Source organism: Montipora capricornis, chromosome 2, assembly GCF_036669925.1.
Source record: "Montipora capricornis isolate CH-2021 chromosome 2, ASM3666992v2, whole genome shotgun sequence".
NCBI classification, from domain to species: Eukaryota; Metazoa; Cnidaria; class Anthozoa; order Scleractinia; family Acroporidae; genus Montipora; species Montipora capricornis.
The window spans coordinates 30,854,050-30,878,956 of NC_090884.1; the positions used below are offsets into that span (position 1 = coordinate 30,854,050).

The 24,907-nt window shown below is 40.5% G+C and overlaps 2 protein-coding genes across 6 annotated transcripts in view; both read left to right on the plus strand.

The window, feature by feature from the left end:
* Positions 1-22,954, plus strand: part of LOC138018037 (fibropellin-3-like) — a 39,022-nt gene extending 16,068 nt beyond the window's left edge. The window contains exons 6-16 of one of the 2 annotated variants that reach the window (XM_068864935.1): positions 5,829-5,942; positions 6,853-6,966; positions 7,867-7,980; positions 9,851-9,964; positions 11,116-11,229; positions 14,048-14,161; positions 14,279-14,392; positions 17,472-17,585; positions 18,823-18,933; positions 19,303-19,345; positions 21,907-22,954. In XM_068864935.1, coding sequence (XP_068721036.1) covers positions 5,829-5,942; positions 6,853-6,966; positions 7,867-7,980; positions 9,851-9,964; positions 11,116-11,229; positions 14,048-14,161; positions 14,279-14,392; positions 17,472-17,585; positions 18,823-18,933; positions 19,303-19,331 — 1,052 coding nt within the window. In that variant the 3' untranslated portion in view covers positions 19,332-19,345; positions 21,907-22,954. The remainder of the gene's footprint in view (positions 1-5,828; positions 5,943-6,852; positions 6,967-7,866; positions 7,981-9,850; positions 9,965-11,115; positions 11,230-14,047; positions 14,162-14,278; positions 14,393-17,471; positions 17,586-18,822; positions 18,934-19,302; positions 19,346-21,906) is intronic. The other variant, XM_068864936.1, reaches the window with a different exon arrangement.
* Positions 22,955-24,685: 1,731 nt separating this feature from the next.
* The window catches only part of LOC138017939 (uncharacterized), a 15,937-nt gene continuing 15,715 nt past the window's right edge, over positions 24,686-24,907 (plus strand). For all 4 annotated transcript variants that reach the window (XR_011125984.1, XR_011125988.1, XR_011125989.1 and 1 more), the window contains exon 1: positions 24,686-24,907. This exon is cut by the window's right edge and continues 33 nt beyond it. Coding sequence is in view for 1 of the 4 variants with exons in the window: in XM_068864927.1 (XP_068721028.1) it covers positions 24,809-24,907 (99 nt within the window). In the remaining 3 variants the exon portion in view is untranslated.

Genomic DNA, 24,907 nt, shown 5'->3' on the forward strand with positions numbered 1-24,907 from the left:
ACTTATATTACAACATTGGGTGCAGTTACACAAACTATGGTAAATGCCATTTCCCGTGGTAAATTACCCCGTGGTGCCTCAAACTTGGGATTTAGTGTACCGTGCTAACCAGCGGTCACACGTTATGGAGATTACCAAGTTAAAAAAAATTCTCACGCAATTCATTGGCGGGAAATTTAATAACAACTTAATCAGCATAACGAATGGCTCTTTTACTTCTGGTATCAAAACACCTTACCACGTTAAATGTCATGGGCGCTTCCTCTGATCTTTTTAACGTAACCATGGAAAATTACCACTGGAAATTTACCTTGAGAAATGTCGGTCACGCGCACTAAAAGCAGTTTCCCGTAGTAAGAGTCATTTACCGTGGCAAAAGTGCCCCCTGTAACCGCACCGTGACCTCATCGTCGCCAAGTTGGTGGACGAAAACAAAAGGTCTCTCCTTAGCTCCTTTTTGTTCATCCACCAGCAATTGTACATTGCAGCATTGTTATCTTTGTCTATAGTTGGAAACCATCTATTGTAACAGCAAGGACCAACGTAACAAAAATGAAGCACTGGTGAAGGATCTTATCAGCGTGTTAGGTTTAGCATTCTAACAAACGAGAAGTGAAAGGCTGATCAAACAGTAAAGGAATATCTGTTGTATTTACCAATATTTTGAAAAGTACTGCCTTTCTTCATAAAGGGCGTTAACAGTAATCGTTTTTGGCTAATGGGACATTACAATTTGAACAAGCGGAAAAGTTGTTTGCAATATGATACGGCAAAGTGTGCTACCGTTAAAATGAAACTGAGAACCTACGCAGAAAAAAAAAACTAATAACCTTGTGACCGTTAGAACGGAATAGGATAAATAAGAAAGTGTGACATAATATGAAAAAGATGAGTGAAAGAAAATAGCATAACATTACATCTCGTCTTTTTTTGTTTAAGCCTGAGGGTTGAAGGGTATTACCCCTGGTAATGAAAGATGCCTCTCTAGCATTGTGCATACTATCGCAGTGGAATACTTACTTCAATCCTCATGCCACCCCCATACACACTAAATGTGCCATTCCCTTCCGTTTTGCTCTTAGACTACGCCGCCTAGACGTTCACCCTTCGCACTTCGGAACTCATACGTTTTCTCCAATAACTTGGATATAATCGCCATTCCCTCGGACAAAGAATAGCACGAGTACGTAACATGACACAAAACCAAGCACTTTCACCCAAAAACACCTCCGCTACCACAATGGACATACGACAACGTGTCCCCTTTGTTATTACCTACAACCCAGCTTTAAGATCCGTTTCATCTATCATTCGCAAACACTTTCACACTTTAACCCCTTCTTTTCGTTGCCAAAATGTCATCAAATCCGTAGTATTTGTTGGCTTTCGACGTAGCCACAATCGAAGCAATTTTCTCGTACGTGCTAAACTACGCAACCCTTCACTATACAACCATCCTCGGGCTCCTACCAATGTGGCAACAACAGTGTTCTACATGCGCCTAAATATCTATTGGACACAACACTTACACATTGCACTCTACAAGTAAAACCAGGTCTATAATTCACAACATCGACTGCAACTCTAAAAGCGTGGTTTTCATGATCCAGTGCAAACGCTGCAAAAAACAATACAGCGGTGAAACTAAACGATGACTCAAAGAACGCTTCAAAAAACACCGCAAACCAGTTGACAAACCTTTTTACACCTGCAAACCCACCACAGTCTCAGAACATTTCCTCACTAAAAATCATTCCGCCTAAAGGCTTTGGACAAAACGTGCGCGAAACTATTCCCTAATTTCACTCGTCACCATTTGATTACCCATACCAGTTACATATATCGTAAGATGTATCAGCCTCATAGATAGCATTATAGGAGTTGTTGTCACCGGAACTGCTTTCTCAACCGGAACTCGAGTACACGTCATCTCCCATGATACCTCTGGGTCATACGCCATGTGCTTGAAGAGTCGGACATGTTTAGTTTGAAATTGTTTGAATATTCTTTCCAACAAGTGGGAAGACCACAAATGGCAGGGCCCTCAACATCAGCAACATAAAACACTGCATCAGTTTCCTTGTCACCATAGGAACACTTGATAGAACAAACTCCATGCTGGGATATTTGGGTACCTTTGTATGCAGTCAGTTTGGTCTGGCTGGGTGTAGTGCCTGTTGGGAGGCCATTCTCACCCACATTATCTGGAAACATGTTCTTATAAATTCGCAAAGGCAGAATATTTCCTTGCGCTGGGGGTGTTCAACTATCCCACCGCTGCCACCATGTAAAGATATCATTGACGAAATAAACAGGAACGCCGAGGAACACAACGTTTAATACTCAGGATTGACTAACTCACATGTTACAAGATGGCGGACACAGAGATAACCAAACTAGTTCCCAGTCTCTTGGTGCAAAGCGAGGCATACTATGACAGTGACTACATCTCATTCGATATGGAGAGCAAAGAAGGCCAAAAAAGCGACATGGAGTTGTGTGGAGCCGAGGAGGACGACGCGGAAAATGTTGAAATGTCTTCCGAAGTGCCAGCGACTCGTACCGTTAGAACAAGGAAGCCAAATCCGAACAATCGTGAAGAGGTAGAAGCGGAAAAAAATTCACAGATTAAGGCGTTCGCTTGGCGGCTATTTGTCACGAGTAAGTACATGCATAAGTCAGTTGAAAACATGTCTTTCCGAATGGGGGAAAGCTAAGGGGATTCGTGAAAGTGTGAAGAACCTTGAGCGTGCATGGGAACGCTACAATGATCAGTACCAGAATTACTTGTGTAAGGAGTTGTCTGTTCAAGAATTTGGACGGGTTGAATCCAACTATGTTAAGGTTTATGAGGACTATTCTCGATATGTCAAAGCAGCCGAAGAAAGATTGTCTCCTCTCGCGTATTGCATGTCAAATAAGAGTTCAAAATCTCGTGTAGAACAACCTAAATTATCACCGATAACTTCGACTGGCTCAAGCATCTCGAGATCCTCAAAATCTTCCCGATTAAAGGAACTGAAGAGAAGTGCAGAGTTGAAAAGGCTTAAGGCCCAGCAGGCACTTGAGTTAGCAAATTATGAAGCTGAAATGGAAGAGAAAAAGATTGACGTTGAGATGCAAAAACAGAAAACAGCAAAGGAAATGGTATTTAAAGCTCAGTTGGAAGCTAGAGAAATCGCTCTTCTTGTTGAAGAGGAAGGTGATGCAGTCTCGTGTGCCCTAAGTTTGCAAAGTGAGACCGATGATAAGATTGAATTTGAGCCTCCCATCACCAGGAGTCAACAAACAGCAACTTGGGTAGCACGCTGCCACCAGGACACTCCAGAAGATAGATTGAATCATAGTGAACTCACTTCTCAGTTAAAGAAGTATGGTGAAGAAATTACAAGTCCTCATTCCAGAGATCCTTCCCATATCCAAAGAAAGGAGAACTTTATCGCAAATGGAGGTGATAACGGTCAAAATGAGAATTGCCTGCATGAAAAGGAACGGCATCAGCACCGAGGTCGAGAGTTCGTGCCTCTCACGGTCTACCACCAGTAGGTGGGAGTGCGATCTTATGTCAATATCTTCAGGTAGACATCTCTCTTTGACATTGAATTTCTCCGAGACCAGGCCCTCTTCAACATTAGGTGTTTCACCTTCTCCGCTTGAAGATTGCAATTTAAATTCTACCACTTCAAACTCTTCATCTTCTTGCTGGATAACCTTCCTGCGATCATTTGCCTGGTTACTGAAGTTCATAAAGTGGCTGAAGTGGTCTTCGAAGGAAAAGAAACGTGAGCCAGAGTCGTGTCAAGTTGAAAATCACGTTACACAGGAGGAACTTGAAAGGTCGAAGAGAGAGGTTGTATCTTTAATGCAGCGAAAGGCCTTTCCTCATGAGATAAAAGATCTCAAAGCAGGACGTCAAGTGAAGGCATCAAGCCACATTTTGAAGCTCAAACCAGTTATCATGAATGCTGGAGTCATGAGGGTCGGCGGTAGAATTTCGAGAGCTCCTATCTCATCCAATGCCATGAATCCGATGATCCTGCCTAAAGACCATCACGTCTCAAGAATCCTGATACGTTATTTGCAGGAAAGGAATGGTCACTGTGGAACTGAACAGGTCTTGTTCTTTCTCAGCGAAGAGTTCTGGATGGTGAAGCCTAGAGTAGCTATAAAGGAGGTTCTTGGGAAGTGCTTACTATGTAAGAAGCTTATGCCCCGTAAGATGAATCAAGAAATGGCCGAGCTGCCCAAAGTTAGGCTGACCCCGTATGAACCCCCTTTCACGTTCAGTGGAGTCGATTACTTTGGACCCTTTCACGTGGAAAGAGGGAGAGGAAGAGTTGCAGAGAAACGTTGGGGGGCGATTTTTGTGTGTCTGAATTCGCGTGCAGTACACCTCGAAGTCGCGAAGTCTCTAGATACTGATGATTTCATTCTTGTTTTGACCCGATTCCTGAATCGAAGAGGCCATGTGAGAGAACTGCGGTCAGATAACGGGACGAACTTTGTTGGGGCAGATCGCGAAATCAGGGATGCTGTAAATCGAATTGATAATGACAAGGTTGGAAGAGAATTGATGCAGCGTGAATGTAAGTTGGTGTTCCACCCTCCTGGGGCCTCCCACATGTCCGGAGTCTGGGAACGATTAGTGAAAACGGTAAAACGAAGCTTGAAGGCCATCCTGGGAAAAGATCTTATCAATGAAGAGGTTCTCCAAACAGTGTTTACCGAGGCTGAGCGTATCGCTAACTCTAGACCTCTGACAAGAAACCCTTTCAGCCCTGATGACAGCGAACCTCTCACGCCAAATCATTTCTTAAACATTCGCCCTTCTACGAACCTGCCCCCGGAAGTTTTTGAAGAGAATGAAAGGATGAGCAGGAAGAGATGGAGACAAGCTCAAGTTCTTGCCAATCATTACTGGAAGCGTTGGTTGAGAGAATATGTCCCATCGTTGCAAGAAAGACTCAAAGTGGAACCAAGTTCGAAGAAACCTACGCATTGGAGACCTCGTCCTGATCGCTGATGATAACGTTCCAAGGAACCAGTGGCCCCTAGGTCAAGTTGCAGGCTTGTTCCCTGGCAACGATGGATTAGTGAGGAGTGTCGAAGTGAAAGCTGAAGGATCTTTTTTCAAGCGACCAGTTACCAAGATTTGTTTGCGAGGAGCGGCAGATGATGAAGAAGGACAGTGAGCTTCGCTGAACGGCCTGCTTGGTAAAAAGAATGAATTTCAAATGTGATGAGCTTCGGTCAAAGGGCGTTCATGGGGGGCGCGATGTTGTCACCGGAACTGGTTTCTGAACCGGAACTCGAGTACACGTCATCTCCCATGATACCTCTGGGTCATACGCCATGTGCTCGAATAGTCGGACATGTTTAGTTTGAAATTGTTTAAATATTCTTTCCATCGAACGAAAAATATGGACTATATCGCTTTTGATTGACTTCTACACGGACTCGTCAACATATCGAATCTACTACTACAACAAAAACTTGTGAGATCGAAATAAAGGCACAGAAACCAGTAGAACCTGTGTACGTGAAACTGTTAGCGAATCTCGATATTCACGGAGCCGGGATTGAGAGAACTGCAGGAGTGACTACAGGAGTACGAACAAAAAATGCAATGCAAATCTGTGTATGTGTAGTTTAACATTTGTGACCACCCAACACATGTTCAGTTCAATTCGGGCTTAAGCAGGGCTTAAGATTTCCAAAATTATAAGAGACATGTTCGTTTCCAAAATTGAAAAAAAAATTGGAATTTGAAAATTATCACATGAAAATTTGATATCACAGCTAATTAATTGTGTTTGTAAAATTTTTAGATATAAACGAGTGTTCAAATAACCCTTGCAAGAATGGAGCCACCTGTGTAAATCTTAAAGAGAGTTATCGGTGCGACTGTAAATCTGGATACACTGGTACTAAGTGTCAAACAGGTGAGCAGGCCTTACAACTTACAACGTTAAATGTCGTTAAATGGCGGTTACTCTGATCTTTTTAACGTAACCATGGAAATTTACCACGGGAAATTTACCTTGGGAAATGTCGGTCATGCGCACTAAATGCAGTTTCCCGTGGTAAAAGAGTCATTGACCGTGGCAACAGTGCGCCGTGTAACCGCACCTATTAAAGGAGCTAAATAGGTGGTCAGAGTTTAACGTGACCTCATCGCCGCCATGTTTGGTGGACGAAAACAAAAGGTCTCTCATTAGCTCCTTTTCTTCGTCCACCAGCAATTGTACATTGCAGCATTGTTATCTTTGTCTCTAGAGATTAGTTGGAAACCATCTATTGTAAAAGCAAGGACCAACGTAACAAAAATGAAGCACTGGCGAAGGATCTAATCAGCGTATAACTATTTTAACAAAGGAAATGTGACAGGCTGATCAAGCAGTAAATGAATATCTCTGGAACACCGCAAATCAGTTGACAAACCTGCTTACATCTTCAAACCCACCACAGTCTCAGAACTTTCCTCACTAATAATCATACCGCCTAAAGGCCTTGGACCCAGCGTGCGTGAAATTATTCCCTAATTTCACTCGTCACTATTTGATTACCCATACTATTTACATAATTATATCGTAAGATTTTTTGGCCTCATAGATAGCGTTATAGGAGTACGAACGAAAAATGCATTAGAAATCTGTGTATGTGTAGTTTAACATTTGTGACCACCCAAAACATGTTCAGTTCAATCCGGGCTTAAGATTTCCAAATTTATTAGAGATATTCTTCGATAAGAGACATGTTCCTTTCCAAAATTAGAAACAAAATTGGAATTTGAAAATTATCACATGAAAATTTGATATCACAGCTAATTAATTGTGTTTGTACAACTTTTAGATGTAGACGAGTGTTCAAATAACCCTTGCAAGAATGGAGCCACCTGTGTAAATCTTAAAGGGAGTTATCGGTGCGACTGTAAATCTGGATACACCGGTAGTAAGTGTGAAACGGGTAAGCAGGCCTTACAACTTACCACGTTAAATGTCATGGGAGCTTCCTCCGATCTTTTTAGCGTAACCATAGAAATTTACCACGGGAAAGTTACCTTGGGAAATGTCGGTCACGCGCACTAAATGCAGTTTTCCGTGGTAAAAGAGTCATTTATCGTGGAAAAAGTGCCCCCTGTAACCGCACCTATTAAAGGAGCTAAATAGGTGGTTTTCACGTCACCGCATCGCCGCCATGTTGGTGGACGAAAGCGAAAGGTCTCTCATTAGCTCCTTTTCTTCGTCCACCAGCAATTGTGCATTGTAGCATTGTTATCTTTGTCTATAGAGATTACTTGGAAACCATCTATTGTAACAGCAAGGACCAACGTAACAAAAATAAAGCACTGGCGAAGGATCTAATCAGCGTATAACTATTTTAACAAAGGAAATGTGACAGCCTGATCAAGCAGTAAATGAATATCTCTGGAACACCGCAAATCAGTTGACAAACCTGCTTACACCTTCAAACCCACCACAGTCTCAGAACTTTTCTCTCTAATAATCATACCGCCTAAAGGCCTTGGACCCAGCGTGCGTGAAATTATTCCCTAATTTCACTCGTCACTATTTGATTACCCATACTATTTACATAATTATATCGTAAGATTTTTTGGCCTTATAGATAGCGTTATAGGAGTACGAACGAAAAATGCATTACAAATCTGTGTATGTGTAGTTTAACATTTGTGACAACCCAAAACATGTTCAGTTCAATCCGGGCTTAAGATTTCCAAATTTATAAGAGATATTCCTCGATAACAGACATTTTCCTTTCCAAAATTAGAAACAAAATTGGAATTTGAAAATTATCACATGAAAATTTGATATCACAGCTAATTAATTGTGTTTGTACAACTTTTAGATGTAGACGAGTGTTCAAATAACCCATGCAAGAATGGAGCCACCTGTGTAAATCTTAAAGGGAGTTATCAGTGCGACTGTAAATCTGGATACACCGGTAGTAAGTGTGAAACAGGTGAGCAGGCCTTACAATTTACCACGTTAAATGTCATGGGAGCTTCCTCTGATCTTTTTAGCGTAACCATAGAAATTTACCACGGGAAATGTACCTTGGGAAATGTCGGTCACGCGCACTAAATGCAGTTTCCCGTGGTAAAAGAGTCATTTATCGTGGAAAAAGTGCCCCCTGTAACCGCACCTATTAAAGGAGCTAAATAGGTGTTTTTCACGTGACCGCATCGCCGCCTTGTTGGTGGACGAAAGCAAAAGGCCTCTCATTAGCTCCTTTTCTTCGTCCACCAGCAATTGTGCATTGTAGCATTGTTATCTTTGTCTATAGAGATTAGCCGGAAACCATCTATTGTAACAGCAAGGACCAACGTAACAAAAATGAAGCACTGGTGAAGTATCTAATCAGCGTGTAACGATTTTAACAAACGAGAAGTGAAAGGCTGATCAAACAGTAAAGGAATATCTGTTGTATGTACCAATATTTTAAAAGGTACTGTCTTTCTTCATCAGGGAGTTAACAGTAATCGTTTTTGGCTAACGAGACATAATTTTAACCGGCCGAAAAGTTGTTTGCAATATGATACAGCAAAGTGTGCTACCGTTAAAATGAAACTGAGAACCTAGGCAGAAAACAAACTAATAATCATGTGACCGTTAGAACGGAAGAGGATAAATAAGAAAGTGTGACATAATATGAAAAAGATGAGTGAAAGATAATAGCATAAGATTACATCTCGTCTTTTTTTGTTTAAGCCTGAGGGTTGAAGGATATTACCCCTGGTAATGAAAGATGCCTCTCTAGCATTGTGTATGCTATCGCAGTGGAATACTTACTTCAATCCTCATGCCACCCCATACACACTACATGTGCCATTCCCTTCAGTTTTGCTCTTAGACTACGCCGCCTAGACGTTCACCCTTCGCACTTCGGAACTCATACGTTTTCTCCAACAACTTGGATATAATCGCCATTCCCTCAGACAAAGAATGGCACGAATACGTAACATGACACAAAACCAAGCACTTTCACCCAAAAACACCTCCGCTACCACAATGGACATACGACAACGTGTCCCCTTTGTTATTACCTACAACCCAGCTTTAAGACCCCTTCTTTTCGTTGCCAAAATGTCATCAAATCCGTAGTATTTGTTGGCTTTCGACGTAGCCACAATCGAAGCAATTTTCTCGTACGTGCTAAACTACGCAACCCTTCACTATACAACCATCCTCGGGCTCCTACCAATGTGGCAACAACAGTGTTCTACATGCTCCTAAATATCTATTGGACACAACACTTACACATTTCACTCTACAAGTAAAACCAGGTCTATAATTCAGAACATCGACTGCAACTCTAAAAACGTGGTTTTCATGATCCAGTGCAAACGCTGCAACAAACAATACAGCGGTGAAACTAAACGACGACTCAAAGAAGGCTTCAAAAAACACCGCAAACCAGTTGACAAACCTTTTTACACCTTCAAACCCACCACAGTCTCAGAACATTTCCTCACTAAAATTCATTCCGCCTAAAGGCTTTGGACAAAACGTGCGCGAAATTATTCCCTAATTTCACTCGTCACCATTTGATTACCCATACTAGTTATATATATCGTAAGATGTATCGGCCTCAAAGACAGCATTATAGTAGTACGAACGAAAAATGCAATACAAATCTGTGTATGTGTAGTTTAACATTTGTGACCACCCAACACATTTTCAGTTCAATTCGGGCTTAAGCAGGGCTTAAGATTTCCAAAATTATAAGAGACATGTTCCTTTCCAAAATTGAAAAAAAAAATTGGAATTTGAAAATTATCACATGAAAATTTGATATCACAGCTAATTAATTGTGTTTGTACAACTTTTAGATGTAGACGAGTGTTCAAATAACCCTTGCAAGAATGGAGCCACCTGTGTAAATCTTAAAGGGAGTTATCGGTGCGACTGTAAACCTGGATACACCGGTAGTAAGTGTCAAACAGGTGAGCAGGCCTTACAACTTACCACGTTAGAGGTCGTTAAATGGCGGTTACTCTGATCATTTTAACGTAACCATGGAAATCTACCTTGGGAAATGTCGGTCATGCGCACTAAATGCAGTTTCCCGTAAAACGTATCGGCCTATACAGTAATCGGCCGAAATAGGTTGTTTTTACGTGACCTCATCGCCACCATGTTGGTGGACGAAAGCAAAAGGTCTCTCATTAGCTCCTTTTCTTCGTCCACCAGCAATTGCGCATTGCAGCATTGTAATCTTTGTCTATAGAGATTAGTTGGAAACCATCTATTGTAACAGCAAGGACCAACGTAACAAAAATGAAGCACTGGTGAAGTATCTAATCAGCGTGTAACGATTTTAACAAACGAGAAGTGAAAGGCTGATCAAACAGTAAAGGAATATCTGTTGTATTTACCAATATTTTGAAAGGTACTGTCTTTCTTCATCAGGGAGTTAACAGTAATCGTTTTTGGCTAACGAGACATAATTTTAACCGGCCGAAAAGTTGTTTGCAATATGATACAGCAAAATGTGCTACCGTTAAAATGAAACTGAGAACCTAGGCAGAAAACAAACTAATAACCATGTGACTGTTAGAACGGAATAGGATAAATAAGAAAGTGTGACATAATATGAAAAAGATGAGTGAAAGATAATAGCATAAGATTACATCTCGTCTTTTTTTGTTTAAGCCTCAGGGTTGAAGCGTATTACCCCTGTTAATGAAAGATGCCCCTCTAGCATTGTGTATATACTATCGCAGTGGAATACTTACTTCAATCCTCATTCCACCCAATACACACTTAATGTGCCATTCCCTTCAAGTTTTGCTCTTAGACTACGCCGCCAAGACGTTCACTCTTCGCACTTCGGAACTCATACGTTTTCTCCAACAATTTGGATATAATCGCCATTCCCTCAGACAAAGAATAGCACGAGTACGTAACATGACACAAAACCAAGCACTTTCACCCAAAAACACCTCCGCTACCACAATGGACATACGACAACGTGTCCACTTTGTTATTACCTACAACCCAGCTTTAAGATCCGTTTCATCTATCATTCGCAAGCACTTTCATATTTTAACCCCTTCTTTTCGTTGTTAATTAATTGTGTTTGTACAACTTTTAGATGTAGACGAGTGTTCAAATAACCCTTGCAAGAATGGAGCCACCTGTGTAAATCTTAAAGGGAGTTATCGGTGCGACTGTAAACCTGGATACACCGGTAGTAAGTGTCAAACAGGTGAGCAGGCCTTACAACTTACCACGTTAAATGTCGTTAAATGGCGGTTACTCCGATCTTTTTAACGTAACCATGGAAATTTACCACGGGAAATTTGTCTTGGGAAATGTCGGTCATGCGCACTAAATGTAGTTTCCCGTGGTAAAAGAGTCATTGTCCGTGGCAACAGTGCGCCGTGTAACCGCACCTATTAAAGGGCTAAATATGTGGTCAGAGTTTAACGTGACCTCATCGCCGCCATGTTTGGTGGACGAAAACAAAAGGTCTCTCATTAGCTCCTTTTCCTCGTCCACCAGCAATTGTACATTGCAGCATTGTTATCTTTGTCTCTAGAGATTAGTTGCAAACCATCTATTGTAGTAGCAAGGACCAACGTAACAAAAATGAAGCACTGACCAAGGATCTAATCAGCGTATAACTATTTTAACAAACGAAATGTGAAAGGCTGATCAAACAGTAAAGGATTATCTCTGGAACACCGCAAATCAGTTGACAAACCTGCTTACACCTTCAAACCCACCACAGTGTCAGGACTTTCCTCACTAATAATCATACCGCCGAAAGGCTTTGGACCCAGCGTGCGTGAAATTATTCCCTAATTTCACTCGTCACTATTTGATTACCCATACTATTTACATAATTATATCGTAAGATTTTTTGGCCTCATAGATAGCATTATAGGAGTACAAACGAAAAATGCAATACAAATCTGTGTATGTGTAGTTTAACATTTGTGACCACCCAACACATGTTCAGTTGATTCCTGCCTTAGTATGTGTAGTTTAACACTTGTGACCACCCAACACATGTTCAGTTGATTCCTGCCTTAGTATGTGTAGTTTAACATTTGTGACCACCCAACACATGTTCAGTTGATTCCTGCCTTAAGAAGGGCTTAAGATTTCCAAAATTATTTACAATTATTTCTTGAGCGCGCGTTGGATATGAGATGCTAAATAGCCAACGAGGCGCGTTGCGCCGATTTGGCTATAAGCAGTGTCATATCCAACAAGCGCGAATGGAATAATTGTTTTATTAAATTCCTTAAACTCCAAACGTTTGGAAGTACGAAATACGAGCGAAAAAAGGGAGAAAATGCTAGCAAAATCGAAAAAACTTGATGAAGATGCGATGTTGTGTAAGACCTTGTGGTCAGAGAGACGATGGCTCATCACAAAAACATTTCTTACGCACCTTTTCGCGTACTTCTGAACTTCGAAATTGATCCACAAAAACGTTTTTCTTTAGCTTTGTACCAAGAGAAATTTTGCTTTCTGGCGAAAAAAATTTAGTTTAGCAAAGCTAAGCGCAATCATTTACCATATAAAGTCAAACTAAGGTATATGAGCTGATAACCGAGATTGAGTGAACCAATCAGAGCACGAGAATTGCATTATCCGAGGTTTAGAATTTAAGGACGGTGCCTGCTAATTCAAAGGTATTTTAGCGCGGTTGTATGGATATGCGGGAAAAGCAGATCTCAACAAGTGTTATTAATATCCGAAAAGAAAATTGGGGGTAACCACGCATTTTTCAAAGATAATTAATCAACAATATTAGTAAAACGCTTTAAAATACAAAGCAATGTATGGCGTTCCTTTCCAAATTAAAGCTTAATTATCTCTGAGAAATGCATAGCTACCCCCAATTTTCTTTCTGGATAGCAAGAGCACTTGCTAAGTTCTGCTTTCTCCGAATAGTTTTAAACCGCGCAAAGATATCCCTGCATTAGTAAGCACTACCGATAGGAAGTCCGAGTATCCTTAGATGCGCAGAACATATGCGAAATAACAATAGTAGGCACCGTCCTTAATAATTAACAACTATTCACCAAAGTGGAGGTGGCTAGCGGTGGATATTTAAATATCCAACGCAGCCACCGACACCGAGGTGAATAGTTGTTTTAGTATATACTAACCTTAACTAAAAAGGATTTAATTTTAAGATGAGGACAAGCACGTCGGTAATAACCTTGTGAAACTTCGGTTAAATCTAAAACCGCAGGATCAGTCAGGCGTGGTGTGCCTATGGTATCCCTCCTAAAGGCAAATGAGTTACACTGACAGTCAGGTGAAATTGCCAGAGTGCCCTAGGTGTGCAAAGCGGCGCGATCACAGATAATAAAATGAGTACCTCTTCAGAGTAGGATCCAAATCAAGCAGCCTCATAGGGTAATCTATTTTTCGAATCGACTACCAAAGCAGATACCTGGTCAGCAGGGAGAAAGGATGCAAATAAGTGGCTCCAGATTGATCTGGGATTGTATTCTAGAGAGACACGTCTTGAGTCCCAAGAAAGAAGTGATCATCCGCCTTCGGTAATATCATACAAGTTAAAGTACAGTGATGACGATGGAAATACATTTCTCTACTAGTACATCGAAGCAGTACCGACAGCACACCGGCATTTGTATTGATCCTGATTTCTGCATCAGAATATACTGGAAACAATAGTCCCGATCAGTGAAGAAATAGCTTGGCCCCGAATGACCATTTGCTAAGCATAAAACAAAAGCTAATGAAACAATATTAGAGAAGAGACCAATCTATCGCGAGAATCTAAAATGTAGGAATTTATGCTTAATTTTTGGACATCAATGAATGCTTGCCCAGTCTGTGTCACAACGGAGTTACTTGCGTGGTAGTTACTGCTGTGATTGTAAACAAGGATGTACAGGCAGCAGCTACCAAACAGTTAAAAAATGACTGCCTTTTTTTAAAAGTAGTGACATACCTTATACACCTGTTTGAATTTAAGATATTTAAGAAAAGAAATAAAGATATCCATTTTGAAGGACTGATTTGTGACCTTTTTTTAGACGTTAACGAGTGCTCGCCTAATCCATGTCAGCACGGAGCCACGTGTGTGGATCTCGTTGGAAGTTACCGCTGTGATTGTAAATCAGGATATACCGGCAACAACTGCGAAACAGGTAACAAGCGACTGCCTTTTAACGTTTTGAATTTGATACGTTTGGGACCGTGGCAAAAAAGTTCATTTTTTCGAAAATTACAATATGAATATATTGATTCCTATCCTGATTTTTAAGATATCAGTGAATGCTCGCCCAACCCATGCCAGAATGGAGGCACTTGTGTGGATCTGATTGGAAGTTACCGCTGTGATTGTAAATCAGGATACACGGGCAACAACTGCCAAACAGGTAGCAAATGAATGGTTTGAAAACCTTTTAAATTTGAAATGTTTAAGGCAAAAAGTCCGTCCTTTTCGCAAAATTACAATATGAAAGTATTGATTCTCATCCTGTTTCTTAAGATATCAATGAATGCTCGCCCAACCCATGCCAGAATGGAGCCACTTGTGTGGATCTTCTTGGAAGTTACCGCTGTGATTGTAAACCAGGATACTGTTACGAGTTCGAATGTTTTGAGGAAAGGTAGTTTACAAACTAAACTGAACGCAGGGTTATCGGAACAACAACAAGAAGGTTTATTCCAAAGTGAACGTAGTTTCCACGAAGTAAACTCTGAACAACACGTACTCGATAAACTTACACGGCCTCCGCCAACTTGAGTAAACACTGCTTCTGTGACACTTGACTAAACACGGCTAACGCCAACTCTCTTCGCTTATGAAAAACTAGTTAGAAAAACACTCCGCTTGGACTCGTCTACTTATATACTCTGACAATAAACTTCTAGAGCTTTCTAAAATAGTAATGAACCTAATTATAGAAAGATTACAAAACACACTGATTTAGAAACGCTTACGCACGAATCTAAAAATAAACAAACTACAAACTCTCGCGAAGCTTCTAGACAGTAACGCTAGTCACGCAATGCTATTTTTCGTAACAGATACACTGGCAACATCCGCCAAACGGGTAACAAACGACTTCCTTTTAAACATTTTGAATTTGAAAAGTTTAAGACAAAAATTTGGATTATTTCGGAAATTACAAGATGAAAAGATTGATTCCTATCCTGTTTCTTTAAGCTTTTGCGAAACAGATACAAGCATAAATCGCTCGATGTAGTATGTATGTTTTTAAATTTCTTCAAATATTAATTTCCAAGACAATTACGTTTAGGCACGTATCCTCAGGTTTCCGTTAAAAATGATGAGTTTATATGTCGTCTTTCTCTTTTATTATTTTAGTCTTCTTGATATATTGTCACGGCAGCAATTTTATCATGGTCAGGTCTGCACATTTGCAGAACCTCTGAGAATTGGTTGAAAAAGCTTGGAAAACAGGAAGACCTTATAACTATTCAGGTGCAGCTACAAGAAGATTAACTTCAATCAGCTGCTAACCTTGAACTTGCTAAGGGTGGTGAATGGCTATTAACCAATAAGCTGACTCCAAACATGAATTAATCAAATTTTGCGAGTTTCCATCGCAACCAAAAATTGACTCCTTTGCTCCTCAACTTAAATCTTAAGTTCGTTTGCAAATATTGAGGTAAATGTTAAGTGGAAAGAATAAATTGCCAAATTACTCTCAGTAACTTTATCCACATATCGTTAGATTTTGTGAAATTGTAGCCTAAGGTGGAACCTACTCTATGTGTCTTTATATATCTCTACTAAGCTGGGGCTAATCATACGTCTGCCATGCTGGTACATATACTTTTATTTTACTTACTTTGGGAATGATTTTACGTGTACGTATTGATAATAACCTGGGGAAAGAGTCTACAGATTACTCTCGCCTAGCTCTTCCTCAGCTCGTGTCAAATGTGCAGCATGGAATACGTGTCAGTGTATTAAACGTAACATAAACCTTTTCAAGCCATTTCACCACAGAGCAATTTTAGCCTGCACAGGCTCTCCGAACGTTGAATGGCGCGCGGTCAACAGCTGGGGAATTGTAGCGAGCGGGTAAAAGGAGACCCTGCAATGGTCTCTCAGCGATTTCAGAATCTCCGTTCAGATTCTTAACGTAAATTGATGATTGGCCAATTTGACCGTGACACACATCAAACAAAGGATGCAGAGAATTCAATATCCACAGCGAGCGCGGACGGCGATGTCTTTTCGTAGAGTAGGCAATCTCATTTTTGTCTCAAATATCTTCAAAGAAATTTAATTCAAAAAAGAGCAAAACTTTGCAGTTAGGAGCCTTCCTAGAGGAGAGGCTGTGGTGGCTGTGCGCCCCTATCAAATGGCAGTGTTCGTGTAATTTGTCCCTTCAAGAACATCATCAGAGACCAACTCTTCAGGAGTGAAAGAAGAGAAAATTTAAAACATGTCGGACTTGCAATAATCTCTAAACTCTTTCTGATCAAACTCAAATTAAACGCTCAAAAAGCTCAGATTGATAATTTTGTCCCTCTTGGGGGAAATCTGAGCTTTTTGATTGGTTACTTTGATTTTGATCAATTTCCAGTGATCGACCACTTGTGGTCCTGGCAAAAACCTGATCGAAGCTTCAAAATCGAGGAGGATTTGGAGATCGCAGAGCCTTGCAAATGTCATGATTTTTGGTACGATGCAGCAAATTTAGGAAGCGATCGAACTGACTAAACAATGAAGTTAAGATCCTTAATGTTTTTGTCTTCTTCACGTTACGATAAAAAAAAGCCGTAGATTAGGAACCCATGTGAAATTTGCAGACAGTGTCCCATAAGATGGCACGTCTATGACTAATTGAGTTTTTAAGTACGAAGTGACTCGTGGGACAGTTATATTGTTACTCCTTTTAAAATCATACGCGGCACGAGACTTGATACTGTAGAAAGTGCTTCCTAGTTAAATAATCTATAAAATATTTAATTAATCGTAGCTTATACATTTAAGCATGTCCGTAAACGTCAGCAGACGGCATTCCGCAAGGCAAGTTTTAAATCTATCTGGCCGCTCTTTGGTGTAGCACTTTTTTAGCAATTTGGCCTCTCTGTATTAGCGCAGCCTCCCCATACAACCTATAACCCTTATATTAAATAATCATGTGCTTCTTTACCATTGGCATAATATCATTATTATCTACAATTACATGCACCGATCGTTCCTTGTACTGTGTAGTCTGTTTTAAGGAATAATCCATTAAATAATGAAACAGCACAATGTTGACTAAAATTCGGAATTAATAGGCACGAGTAATTTTTGAAAATACTCAGATTCAGACCAACCTTCAGCGGGTCCAATTTGAGAATTTTACATCTCTAAATTCCATATTGAACGAGAAGATTGTGCCTTTTTTGTTTACAATTCATGAATATTCAATGAGATTTTCTCGATCGACTGTACAACCTGATGTCTAATCGTTTTCAATTTTTTAGATATCAATGAGTGTTCACCCAACCCATGCCTTAACGGAGCCACCTGTGTGGATCTTGTTGGAAGTCATCGCTGTGATTGTAAATCTGGATACACAGGCAGCAGCTGCGAAACAGGTGTCATTAACAAGAAGTATTTGTAACGTACCTAATTTAAAAGAAAAAGCATGGCCTTTGCGCATACCTTTCAGTTAAAAGCAAATAACGAGTACAGAGACAGACCCCCTTCTAGCCATAAGGATATCTAAATAGGAGAATTGAAATATTTAACGATAATAATAACAATAATGTTGAACTTTATTTAAGCGTCAAGTCTTTTAGAGCTGGGACACTAATTCGGGGCACTGAAAATAAAAATCAAACGAATCTATCTCAAATCAAGCACTAGTTTTATTAGGAGAGGGGAAAAGCGGAGTACCCGGAGAAAAACTTATCGGAACAGAGTAGAGAACCAACAAACGCAATCTACCTATAACAATGAGCCTGGGAATTGAGATTGGTGGGAGGGGGACCTCTGCGCCATCCCTGCCCCCGTCGATGTTTACCTGAAATCGAAATAAATCTACCTTTCCGGCTTACTGTCCTTCTGAAGACCTCGCATTTGTAATGGGCGGGCTCGGTGGCAAAGATCAAAAGTAAGAGTCCTACTGAACGGCCATATATTGCATATTGTCGTACTAATATTAGCTCATATGACTTAATCTACTTGCAGACCTTAAGACCTCGTCTGTATTGATGATAAAGCAGTAATAAGTAAAGTTTAATTAAGTAATTAAAATTCAACAAATTTACTGAATTGTGTGTTGTAGGTTAACAAATATATTGTTAACCCACACTCCACATCTTAGTCATCAGAAAGTGTTTCCTTTACAAGGAATAGAAATGAGTATTTCTTCTCTTCTTTACAGAATATCATAAAATAGGTCTGTTGTTACCATTTTTTCAGTTGGGGGATTTCCATTAGTGCACTTTGCAGCTTAACCCATTGACTCCCAGGGGTTCCCCATTGACGAGTAAAATCGTCTGGCGTTAGACAGAGTAAAATACTCTGGCGTTAGACAGAGTAAAATACTAAGTGTGGCCAGTTTAGTTTTTAGGCCAGTTTGGACGTCAAAGGGTTAAATGAATAAGCGCATTTTCCTGATTTATCCTACAAAATGGAAGCCGGGAAACTAATTTAGCGTATGGGCATGTTTGGCGAAGTGTCCGCTACAAATCTTTATTCTGTAGATTGCGTTTGATTCCACTATACATTGTGACCATTAGAGAAAACACAAGAATGCCTTAAAATGTTTTACCCAGTTAAAGTAAATGGCAGAATTAAAAATATAAAAGAATAATCGCATGTTTTCAGATATAAATAAATGCAATACCAACCCTTGCCAGAACGGAGGTACGTGTGTGGATCTTGTTTCAAGCTACCGGTGTAATTGCGTGGATGGATTTCTAGGAGTCAACTGCGAATGTAAGTATATTATATATAAATTATTTCCGTCTTCATTGGCCTCAGACGTTCAAACAGTGTCGCCCTACTGTGCATGTGATGTCCTTGTAAATATGAAGTAATATATGGTTGTTAAATTGAATGCCTGTGCATAAGACGATCCATGTTTGTCCCAAGGTCGATTGAGACAATTTCTGTTCCCCTCGTTAAGAGGGATGTATATGAAAAGGAAACTCTACGTACAATGTTTCATCTTTTACGATAAATGCAGATTTCGTATTGTTAAATTTTTTAAACGTCATTTTTAACTTCACTTGAACAGTACAAGCCACCACTCATCCGTCCACTGATTTTAGTGACTCATTATTTGAATTTGCTTTCTCTGCTTAGTTGAAGACAATGATGAATGTGAAATGTAGCTTCCTGCAAAACGGTAAAACGTGACTTATTTTGATCTACTATAAGGGTCTTTTGAATAGTTTATGTACTGTGTTTAGTCCGCATGATCAGCACATTTACCTAATTGACTAGCTTTGATATGAAGAGACCATAACTGTACGCTGTACGCCTTCATGTATACCAGGAGACTGACTGACGGACTGAATGACTGACTGATAAGCTGCTTTATTATATCTCTCAGATAGTACGCGCGCTGTAATTGGCTAAATTAGCGGGCCGTATTCTACAGTACGGCCCGCTGTGCAGCCCGCTAAATTTAAAATTTCGACAAAACATCATCTAGCGAGTTTTTCATGTCATTTCTGTTGCATAAACTTGTACTGAAAACTGTTTGAATCTTGCAAGCAACTATTTCAAACTTAACAGCCAAGAAGATTTAGTTTTTGGGATTTTGGCACGGCATTCTTTGTGGCAGTTGAACCTTCCGCTTCACTTTGACTAGTTTTCTTGCCCGCGCGCCGGTTAACCTCAGAGATATAATAAATATCTTACTAACCGAGTTTTCTCGGTCCGTACTGTAAGTTACGGATCCTCGTTTTTTCCCGTTGATTTATGGCCCACGCGCTTCGCGCTTGGGCCATAAATCAACGGGAAAAAACTCGGTCCGTGACTTACAGTACGGACCTCGAACTCGGTTAGTATGAGGTATTTCCTAACGACTGCTTTACTCAGTATTCAGATTTAAATGCTGCCTTACTCGAGAGCAAGGTGCATGATATCCCATACAGTGAGATCCGTCGTTTTGAAATGGGATAATCAGACGTCATTGTTTTACTTTGCTGAAATGGTTCCCAAGAACTCTTAATGTCTCGTCACGGTAAAATAAAATTTCCGAAAATCGCTTTTTGCAGAAATATAAACACTATGACTTAGAGTATCAATTTGTAAGAGATTTAAATCCATCTAATCTTTTTAAAGCCCCGATGAAGCTCATTTACACTGCCGTGGCAAAATCACGACTTCAGCGTGTGAACTTTGATTGGCGTTTTCTCGGCTTCAGAACTTTTGTTTAAAAGTTGCCTTTTTACGGAGCTACAAATCAAAAAGTTTTTGCCCCATTCAGTTCACTTTCAGGAGTATTTCAGTAATACAGTTTGATGTACAAAACGTTGTGGATGTTTTTCAATTTATTGACATGTTTTGATTTCATACCGAACTTTGTCTAAATTGGCGGGCAAAAACACCATTTTCAACTTTGATGGAACATAAAATGTGAAAAACGCAATATATCAAAAATGGCCGACAGTGTTTAATCTATCTCAAAATCGATTGCTCAAGAAAATTTCAGGAAAATTTACAATCCCTTGTAGCTTGAGCCTATAGAGTTGAAATACCTGTTTTTGCTTCGAGACCTTAACATCGAAAAGGGAACGTTCAAACAAAATATTACAAAAATGTCATTATTTTTGCATACGTTTTGGCGAAATTGGAACTTTTTAAGAAACTGACACCTCGAACATACGACGAGACCTTAAATGAGGAAGTCAATCAAAATAGACATGTTTTCATTTGAAAAATTTCCTTCAATGATCCCTGTGGATGGCACATGTCTAAATGCAGCACACGTATGAAGGGTATAGCTATCTTCTTTCGAGATTAGTTTACAATCAAAGGACGACCAAATACGCAACGACTGAAACTGCGATATCACCAATAGTAAATGAACATCGGTTTCAGTCTGATTCACTAAAGTTAAGTCCTCTTAAGTTGTGCGTGGTAAATACCTGAACTGGCGATCAATTTGGAATACTCGTGGAGAGAGGCTTGCAGGGATCTGCAGGTATAATGATGTAGCGAAAAGACCCGTCTTTCACCGATGTGGACAAGATTCATATTCTGGATGCTGCCATAATTTGGCTTAGTTTTGGCCTGTTCTCCACCGTCCGTTAAAGGCTTTTCTGCGCACTCTCTAGCCTGTTCCAGGCGGGAAAACTACTATCTGGGAGCCTGGAACAGGCTACGCACTCTCCAGTTTCATAATTCCCCCTGACCAAAAGCTAGCATTCTATCTGCGATGGAAATACGCGTCTCTCTTAAAAATAAAGTTTTCTCTTTCCTCTGCAACGGAAAGAAAGGACACTTAGCCTAAACACGGCTGCCTTACCAAACCACTAGAATACGAAGGTTGCAAAAAAACTGTCTTAATGATCTTGTTATGTAATACTATAACTACAGCCGACCAACTTTACACAAGGTGGACTAGGTACCTACTGATGAAGTGCTAATAAGATCAACATCTGGCTAAACCATGTTCTCCAATATTGATAGGGGATTGGTTAAGAAGGGGTGGTAGTGCAAGGTCTAAGAAGTAGCGTTATCAAAGGGTTACAATAGTTGTTGGCTGAGTGAAATTCCATGAAGAGGCTGCAGTTTTAAACTCACTTTCATCATGCAATCGGTTAATAAATTGATAATTGGCTGTGGCTTCCAAATAATTCATTGCAGTAATTTTATCCTTGTCATAATAATAGAAATGTCAAAATTGCGATCTTTTGTCAGTTCAATCCACCTTTTCATCTCTCTTTTGGCTTTCAGGATTGAAATAGTTCAGCCCCAGAAGACTACAGCCTCAGCAGACTTAAGAAACATGGAACTTAAAATGGCATCGAATTCCTAAAATAAAAACAATGAATTCCATGTAAAGGAATAAATGTGGGTCATACAACCTTATCACAACAAAGGTCATCTGCTTGTTTGTTGCATTGGTACACTTGATTGTTTCGATTTTACTTCAAAACGTCATGCGCGATCGTGGTATCTCTTGGCAACACTGAATAAGCGAGAGCTAAAAAATTACGACTTCTTGGAGTATCTTTGATACCGGAAACTGGTTCTGCCTGTCTGTGGGGCAAAAAGCTCCTCTATTAGAAGAAAGGTGCGCAGCGTAATCGCACGATCATAGCCTCCACTCCCTTCTACGATTTTCAGGTCTTTAGGCTTCTGTACGATTGTTTAGGCCACTTAAATGCAATAACCAATCGAATGTTTAAATTATTCCATATTCACCTCTCGCTGGATATCACACTAAATTCCGGGACACACGAGGCGACAAATCGCAGCGAGAGGTGTCTGCGACAAGTTGCTCCTTGTGTACTCAGTGTACTACTTCCAGAACAAGTCGCTGTGACACGACGCTCGTTCGGTGCACACGCAGGGATCTCGTATGAAGAGGAATGTGAAATAGTTTTCTAATTCAATATGGTTGACCATATGACGCTCTCTCATTGGTTCATTTATATTTTGACGCAGCGACTTGTTACCGGAAGTGTACACACGGTGCAAGAACGCTGCTTTCGCCAATTTTGTCGCTGCGATCAGTCGCACGAATTCGTGCGACTTATCGCAGCGACAAAATTCTGCCGCAGCGACAATGATTTTCATAAGATTAACCTTGTTACACAAGGCGAATTGTTGCGGTGACGTGTCGCAGCGACTTATCGCGTAGTGTGTCAAGGCCTTAAACCGCAAATGTCCAGCTTGGATGGCTTGTCTGAAAAGTGTTGGAGACGGTGATGCGTCTCGTTCGCACGGTTATGATTTCGACACTCGTCAATAAAAGCCTGGAATTTACTTGTCAACTGTACCTTGTCTCCATCATGGAAAATACCAAAAAGCATCTGGTACAAATGCATGAGTAGTAACCAAGGGATGGTTCACAAACATAGTATTAGAAGAGAAGAGATAATTATCCGGCAACGCCAAAGACCGAAGCGGCAGACGTCCTCGTTAAAGATGGTATGAATAACGCGCAAAGATTAGTTCAAAGAAGCGAAACTAAAAAGCAAAAGGAAAAGTAAAAAGTGCGTGCTTCAAAACACTCATGATAAAACCGTTCTGTTTTTGATGGTTTCAAGACAAATTAAAATTGGCTTTTAAACTGTACGTTACAGATTTCGAGTGAAATTTCAGTTTCAAAAGTCCACAGACAGGTCATGTTTTTTTGGTCGTGTTTTTTTATACTTATTTAAAAGTAAGAGCCACCCGCCCCCAGTTAAAAATGAGTTAAAGGTGAGTAAAGACAGTAAAGTCAAAGAAAGTCAAGTTAATAGAGGATATTGCATGCCCGTGCGGAGATACGAAATTTCTCTTTATCGAGAGAAGAGAATTTCGTATCAACAAGCGGCCATGTAATATTTTATTTATGACATAGACACCAATGAAATACGAAATCATTTCACTTTAATATCGAAAGGCGTGATTTTTATATGGAAACACAACAACAGTGGGAGGCGCGGTGCCCTCATGGTTAGAGTGCTCGACTCCAGATCGAGTGATCCTGGTCGGGGACCGCATTGTGTTGTGTTCTTGGGAAAGACACTTTATGCACCTATCAATGTTAAGCCCCAGGGTGGGAGGGGGGGCTACCTACGGTAAATTGACTCAGAGAACCTTTCCCTGGGTAGGGATTTTATCACGTACAGTATGTGTTTCCCCAGGGTCGGGAATTTGACATGCCGACCATCTTGGAACACCGAGAGAACCTGGAGATGAGTTATCCACAAGCATGGTTTTCACGTGACTTCTCTGCTCTTTTTGTAAATATGGACCATCATTTTTTTCTGTGTTTGTTGGAGTGTTCAGAAGTACAAGAATGTTTTTTTTCCGTGATTGCTTTTTGTATACTTCTACCTATTCATGAATTTTCCACTCTATCATTGTGCAGGCTTGATTGATTCGAAAGCCTGTAAATAGTAAAAGAACTATTTGCAAGGCTAAAAAATGATAATATTGTTCACAATATTATTGTTTTGCTCCATTTTAGGTTCTTGTTCAGTACCGTTAGGAGCGGAAAGGTTTCGAGTTTCACAACAAATTTCCATCACCTGTTAAATGTGAATTTAATGAAAAAAAAGTTACTCCAGGGCAGGAATGTGATGATCAGATGGGACTCAGGGGTGGGGAGTTTGACGGTCTGTAGGTGACTGGGGGTGGGAAATTTGGCGCTAGCTTCAATCAAAATGTCAAATTTCCCTGGGTCAGCCCGCCCCTCCCGCCCCCGCACCCACCCTGGGGCTTAACATTGATAGGTGCATTACTCTCACGGTGCCTCTCTCCACCCAGGTGTATAAATGGGTACCGCTGAAAATCCAGGGGAAGTAGAAATACTTCTAGTCGCTTCATGCTGCAGAAACCGGAGATAAGCGCCGGCCTGGTGGGCCTTTCTAGGTTCGTAACAGAGACTTTCCTTTACCATAGCAATAGTGATCTTTTCACGTGCGAAGATAACAGGGAGCTTAAGCAACGACAACGGCGACAGCAACGAGAACGCTTTACTTTAATCCCTTCGCTCTTTTTCCTAGCATGTACTGAAGAACCAAATTTGCCGTGTTTACTGGGGAGATATAGCCCCAGTTTCCCTGAAAATCTCGGCTTTCTGGCCTTCATGACGCCTACATGACAGGTATTCTACTTCAACTTGAGGCCTTGCAGAGGCGAAATGTTCAACCGATCGCGGAGCGGTTTTACTAAAGTTTTTCAGCCAAAACATTACAGTACAGGCTTCGGAAAGGATGAAGAAAAGGATTGTGGTGCATTG